Source organism: Crocodylus siamensis, chromosome 11 (genome assembly GCF_052110815.1).
Source record: "Crocodylus siamensis isolate JL-2025a chromosome 11, ASM5211081v1, whole genome shotgun sequence".
In the NCBI taxonomy this organism is placed as follows: domain Eukaryota; kingdom Metazoa; phylum Chordata; order Crocodylia; family Crocodylidae; genus Crocodylus; species Crocodylus siamensis.
This window is the reverse complement of record NC_143405.1, coordinates 4,013,872-4,020,928: the sequence shown is the minus strand read 5'-3', so window position 1 is coordinate 4,020,928 and position 7,057 is coordinate 4,013,872. Positions and strand designations below refer to the sequence as shown.

The window sequence follows — 7,057 nt, the reverse complement described above, 5'->3', positions numbered from 1 at the left end:
AGATGGGTTTATAAGTGATACAGTTGAAGGTGAGGGTAGTGAAGAGTGCGAGCTGCTCAAAGCACTGTTCCTGTAACTAAACTTCATTTTACAGTTAAGATTAAGATCAATAAGTAAATTTTGTAAGGCTTGAAGGTAGAGAACAACGCCTTAAAAAAGGCTGAAATGCTTTGTCTACTGATATCAAGATCTAGTCATTAGATGTGTAGCATTCATTCAAAATCTCCTTTAAGGGATTTGTTTAGAGGTCATCATTTCTTCTTTTTGCTGCCTTATTGTGTATGGGGGTGGGGAGGATTTACTACAAACATGTATTTAATGCACTTGGTGTAAGAACAATGTGGAGTAACCATAAGTTTCCTTGCTGAACCAAGGACTGCGTTAGAAGGGACAATACATCTGTCCTAACATTGTATCGAGAAGAGTCCAGATTTGTTTTGGATCAAAAGCAAAAATTATCTCAATATTCAACTGCTTTTCTAAGCTACTGTACGCTTTGGTTCAATATGCACAGACTGAATCTTAACTACGAAAAATGGTTAATAAACCGCTGATGCCAGACGAATCTTTTTCATGTCATACATTCCTAAAAATGTTCTGAGAATAGTGCTCATGGTTTTAGTTTGAATAATGTATGCCATGAAATGGTTAAATATTACTGACTGTGTGACGAAGCCTTGGAGATAGTATGCAGATACACGCTACTGGTCATCCGGATGACTGCCTTCTTAGCCCACCGCTGCGATTCACAGAGGAAACTGAGACATGAAGACAGTCTAACAGGTCTTGACTTGTCTTTTGACAGAAGAACCCCACATGCATGGTTATATTCCTTTACCCACCCACAGGAGGCTATCATGCAAAAATTACTAGGGTTGGGAAGAGCAAAGTCGACTGCAACTCTTTAGATCAAAAGAAGGTACCGTAATCATGAAATGTAAGTACTTTCCTTGTATTGCACTTAAACTGTTGCACTGTTAAAATGACATGCAAACCATGGATTATTGGGCTATAGATACTGATAAAATATTGGGGTAGTTACCTGTGAATTGAATCTCAGCTGCAGTTGCATAATGAATTGAGGGTAGAGAGTTAAGTGTATTTACATATGCAGTTCTTTGGAGTCCATCATTCGATTCTTCACTGTGGAGGGTTTGCATTTGTTTAGTTATCAGCTACATTTTTGTTTGCTCTTTCAAATCCAAGTGTTACAAGAATTCTGTTAGTGTCTGCTCCATTTTAGTTAACTGCGACTGAAAATGATTTAGAACAAAGGAAAAGCTATCGGCAAGACTTACCCTAACACTAGGTGTGTATATAGAACAAATTTAATACGAGGGTGGCTTAATTTAAAAAAAAAAAAAAAAAAAAAGCCCAAATCAAAACAAAACACTTGTTTAAGCATGTGGGGTTTGTGTTTTTTGCAGTCATGTTTGAGCTTGCCTTGATGTGTGGATTAATGAGGATTTCAAGATTCCAGTGTGTGCATGAAAAAGAGTATTTCTGCTCCTCCATCCCAACTGGTATATTTTAGAGGGTTACTTCTTTATTACAATGCTTTAAAAAAAGGCTGAAATTAAAAAGAAAAGTGTGTGCTGCATGTGTAGTGTTTGAACATCTCCTCCCCAAGAAAGTTTACACTTAGGTTTCAATGTAAGTTCATAAAGTCAAGTTGACCAATGACTATCCAGTTTAGTTTAGTTTAATCAGTGATAAATTGAGATGTTCGCCTTATTCCTAATTTTAAAAAAAGGCAATTTTTTTGTAAGTGAACCTTAATTACAAAAGGTAATAAAATATTTTGTAGTAGTAGTCTGTCCTAGGCATTTTTAAAAGTCTGTCCTAGGCATTTAACCTATTCATCTCAGTTCATTTTAGTAGTCTAGTTTTGAATTTAATTACCAGTATCCTGTCTTTAAAACTGCTCAGAAGAACCTCACTGCATCCAGTATATTTTATTCAACTTATTCCCAATGATCAAGTTACTAATTTAAGAGTATACTATGCGTATATTCTTACTATATGTATATTGTACATGCCTCTTAAACATTCCCTTTATTGCTACTTGGTGCTAAAATCAAGACCACAATTTTTTTTTATTGTCAAGGAAAGTTTTTCTTTAATTTTTTAAATAACACACACAATATTTTAAAATCAAATTAGGACTTTCTCAGTTTCATAGTTTGCAAGAGGAAAAACCCTGGAATATATGAACCAAAATGGTATAACTGGTCTTTGAGTAATCAATATTTTTTTTTTCTTTTCTACTTCCTAGATTTTCCAGAAGGTCTGACCTCTGTTATATTTGTTGTAACGAAGATTGGAGTCCTCAATTCAACAGTCTTCAACAGCCCAAGCTTGAAATCTGTCACCAGTTTAGCTCTAGCAAACAGCGGCATCACAAAAATTGAACCTGGAGCCTTTTCTGCTTTCCAAAGCCTCACCAAACTCAGTTTATATCAAAATAATCTGACTACAATTATGGCTGCTTGGCTTTCCAAGCCAGAGCACTTAGAAAATCTTACCCTGTCTCAGAACAACATTCAGGGAATAGGGCCCTCTATGCTGTCCCATTTCTCTAACCTGACAACACTTAATTTGGCAAACAATAGAATTAATACGATTGCAGTTGGCAGTTTAAAGCATTTGTCTAAACTAACCTATATAGATTTATCTGGTAATAACTTATCTACCTTAACAAGCCACGTCTTCACTGGGTTGAGGTCTCCAAGAATGAAATTGGGTGACAATCCGTGGAATTGTTCCTGTGAACTTCAGGATTTTGGGTTCTTTTTGCAAGGTAATGTATGGCATAACTGCTGTTTCCTCCAGTGCTTGGGTAGCAGCAAATAGGCTCCAGTTAGTGGAAGTAACTGGAAGTCTGTTGGCAAAGAGTCACGGGTAGTAGACCTGGGAAACCTCTTGGAAGTACTCCAGAATGGATGGTAAAAATTGGGGTGTTCAGAATGTTAAATCATTTATAATAATTTGTTAAATAATCCTGTATGCTACGAGATGTTACCTTCACTGAATTCTTATTTATGGTTCCCAGTATCAACGTTGGGGCTACATTATGTTGGGCAATGTATTGCAGATCATTGTCCATAGATATACGTTACCTAAGACAATGATTTATTTTGAAGAGTGGGAGTAATTTTTCCATGATCCAAGTTTGTACTGTGAAAGCATAATATTTGAGAGAGAAGCTGAACTATTTTGGGTTGATAAGTATATTTTTGGATTGGAGAAGTTATGCACAACTGTGGTATTGTAACAGTTTGTCAGCATAAAGAAGAGACAAAGCAGTTTTGATGCCTAATGAAAAGTGAATGAACTAATTTGTGTGTGTGTGTGTAAATTAATTTACCAAATTTAAAATATTATTTTTCTTTCACTTAATTTATAAATCATTGTAGATCAAAAGATTGACTTCAGTTCACTGGCCAAAACCAATGCTTAAATATTAGAATGGAATAGTTCAGGAAAATAAACCATGTGCTCTGTCAGTTAACTTGAATAATGTCTAGTACAAACGGAAAATGTCTAATGGGCAAAACCAGAAAGATTTTTTTTTTTTTTAGTACAGTAACTAGAAAAGAGGGGGATTAGCAGGTCATCTAGCTATCATCCTCATCTACCGGTATATTTGAGAATAAAATCGGAGGCCAAAACATTAACATTTCAGTATATAAAGTCAGATACTTCCATCAAATTTAGCCCCTTCAGGTGGGCTGTTTTTTTCCAAAGGTATTGAGCCACCTGCACATTTCAGCTGATGGCAGTGGGAGAGTATTAAGAGTTCACAGTGGTGAGGATCTCTGACCCGATGGTAGCCTTAGATAAGCTGTGTGCTGTTTGTTTGTACAGAGCTGATGAATGCCTCTCTGCTGGAAGATGCTTCATCTGTGATGTGCCAAAGCCCGGCAGGCATGAAAGGGGTTTCGGTTTGGAACACATCCGACTTCAACTGCTCCCCTGAGCTCCCATCACCGCTCCTGACAAGCGTCTTCCATAAAGTTGGATTGCCTCTGGTGCTTATGTGTTTAGGTATGTTTCCATGTGTGTTCCTGTACTTGGTGTTATATTATTAAGTGGAATTAAGATGCAATGTTGTGCAAACCTTCTTCCACATCTAAGTAGGGGTTATTTGGACGTACTGGGTGCCTCATTGCTTTGTTCTGTGGCATGCTCCTTCAAGAGCACTGAAACTCGTTACGGTTGCATTGCAGAAGCAATTGCAGGCGCAGTTTCTTTGCTTGGGGGATTTAAAAGTAAATACAGTTTTCTGAGCAGATACGTTCGAAGTATCTGAGCACTAAATGCTAGTATGTACACTACTGATATACATACGAAGATACTTAAAAGGTCAGCTCATCAGCTGAGCCCTTTATATTGCAGAGCTACATAGGCAGTTTCAGTGACACGAAGAGATGTTCACGGTATCCCCTAAAGAGCTCGTGATCCCAGAGATGGGCTGGGGGAAGCTTTGGGAAAAGGCTCGTGCTACAAAGGCAACGTATTATTTTGAATGTCTTACGAAATATGTGCAGATAACCCATGTGGAAGACAGGCTTGAGAGGAGGTATGAATAAGATCAGAATCTTCCACATTAATACATAATTTTGTTGGGGGGGGGATAAAAAAAAACCAACCCCCCCACCAACCCCACACCTGATCCTTCAGGGCAAGAACTGGGGAGAAATTTCTCCTTTTATTAAAACCCTTGTTTGTGCAATAAAAATGGAGTAGCACCATACTTCATTCCTGCTGTTTAATTTAAGTCACGTTGCTACCATTCTCTCGCTCTTTTTTTAACTTTTCTCCCTTGGCTTTGTCTTTAGACGGTTTTTTCTGTTCTGTCCTTAAAACACATTTGGAGGGGATTCATGAACAACTCCACAAGAGAAAGCTGAGAGGGGATCTGGTGCCTGTCTATAAACTTGCCAAGGGGAACCAGCAGGCAACAGGAGAGTCCCTGTTCCCCCGAGCACTACCTGGATTAACAAGGAATAGTGGCTATAAATTAACGGAGAGTAGATTCAGGCTAGACATCAGGAGGCGCGACTTCACGGTCAGGGCGGCAAGGATCTGGAACCAGTTTCCAAGGGAAGTGGTGCTGGCTCCTACCCTGGGGCTCTTCAAAAGGAGGCTGGATAATCACCTAGCCGGGGTCATTTGATCCCAGCATTGTTTCCTGCCCATGGCAGGAGGTTGGACTTGATGATCTGCTTAGGTCCCTTCTGACCCGACCAACTGTGAAATGTATTGCTCCTCACTTTCTTTAATTTAATTTTTACTGTTTTTTTGCAGCGTTCCTTTCTACTCTTTTATTGCTGCTTCTGCTCTGGGTGGTGAAACGAGACAAAAAACAAGTGCAACCAGGCAGAGATGCTACCGTTGAAGATGGTGATGGAGAACAAAAAGGCCCCATGAACGCAATGACCAAGAGAATTAGGAGCAACAGACTTTATGAAGAAAAGGTACAGGCAGCAGAGAGCGACCAAACTCCACAAAGGAGAATGCACAAAGGTCGAGCAAAATCTGCCTCGGCAGTTATGTTGAGAAAGGAGTTTGAGCAGGGTACTTCTCAGCACTGTAGGCCAGTTGTTGGAAACGAGGAGCCGCTGAAACCCTCTTGTGTAGCAACAAATGGACAAACATACGTGGAAGGCAAAGACGATGCAGCAGAGCTCTGGTATTTTACTAGCTTGCCAGATTGGAATAAAAAGGCTGTGCTCAGTCATGATCCAAACATTTCACCGACTAAGCTACATCTAGAAACTTTGAGAGAGGATAGTTCAGATCCGTTAAAGCCATCACCGAGGGAGTGTGGGATTTCAGAAGTGCCGCAGAATGATGAAAGGAAAGGAAAGGCTAATGCAGAGACTTTTGAACCACTCTTGTATTTAAGCGTTGCTAGAAGGACTGAAGAACCAGCCAGCCACGCTGAACCAGAGGGCGATGGTGTTACACATGCAAATATGGGCTCTTTTTCTTTGCGAAGAGTTTTTACGTGGCCGTATGAAAATGGCAAAAGGGGCCAAGGTCAGAAGTTTTTTGATACTTTGGATTCCTTCAAGGCGCAGTTCTGCCTCCCCACTAGTGACCCTGGCATACTAGCACCAGTCAAGAAAACAGAAACCAAAGATGAGCAAAAGAGATCTGACTTCCATTTAAAGGTTGTAAAAGAACATCAGACACTTGATCTTTTCAACACTGGTGGACCTAACTTAACAAGAGAGGTACAGCCAGTAAAAGCATTAGTCCATACACCAAAGAAAAGATCTAAGCAAGCAGCTGCAATGGGACATGCATTCAGCTCACTGTCTAGAAAAGGGCTCACAGCTCCTAAGAGCATAAGAAAGAAGTGGAGCAACAAAAAGGGATCTTCTCAGGCTGGAGTCTGCAATGACCATCTTACCTCTCCAGCCTCCTTGAACCCAGCTGACCGCACTGGCTCCCCTTGTGATAACACTTTACTCACAAGTAACAAGTACAGCTTCATTGATCTGCTGCACGAAGTCGTGGAGAATCGTGGAAGATGGACCAGGGAGAGGTGGCAGCAGACGCATCGGGCGCAAAACCTTAGCCAGCCCCCAATGAAACCTAAGTAAACGTGGGTCACATCTACTCCGCAAAGCTGCTGTGCCCCAGAGAAGTTCCATGTGCTGAATGCTGTCTCGTGAGTCAAGATCATTGCCCAATATTGGGGAAAGGTGTTGCACTTGACAGCAGTGGTGGCCAACATCCGCTTCAGATGTCTCTACACTTCAGTCACAGCAGCTCTTCAAAAGGGTCAGAGAGCCGGCCCTGATCCCTAAAGCATTTGGTGACCAAGGTTTGTCAGTCCAGCAGATTGTATAGGCCAAAATTTAAATTGATTTTCCATTTGTGCCTGTAAAAATGTAGATGATAACCCTTATCATATCCTTGTAACTGTTATCCACCCTAAATAGCTTACTTGATTGTTTCCTTAGATGGATGGACCTAGTGCCTTTACACGGGTGCAACCTATTCCTGGTGATAATATAAGAATAAACGGAGGGCTAGTGTCATT

At 40.3% G+C, this 7,057-nt stretch overlaps 1 protein-coding gene across 2 annotated transcripts; it reads left to right on the top strand.

Moving 5' to 3' along the window:
* Nucleotides 1-713: 713 nt before the first annotated feature.
* LOC149855279 (uncharacterized) lies at nucleotides 714-6,616 on the top strand. 2 transcript variants are annotated; one of them, XM_090021372.1, is made up of 5 exons: nucleotides 714-937; nucleotides 1,428-1,523; nucleotides 2,276-2,800; nucleotides 3,868-4,047; nucleotides 5,311-6,616. In XM_090021372.1, the coding sequence occupies exons 1-5, from the start codon at nucleotides 931-933 to the stop codon at nucleotides 6,612-6,614; spliced, it is 2,112 nt and encodes a 703-aa protein (XP_089877498.1). In that variant the 5' UTR covers nucleotides 714-930; the 3' UTR covers nucleotides 6,615-6,616. The 2 variants fall into 2 exon arrangements, with proteins under 2 accessions (XP_089877498.1, XP_089877499.1); XM_090021373.1 differs by lacking the exon at nucleotides 1,428-1,523.
* Nucleotides 6,617-7,057: the final 441 nt, after the last annotated feature.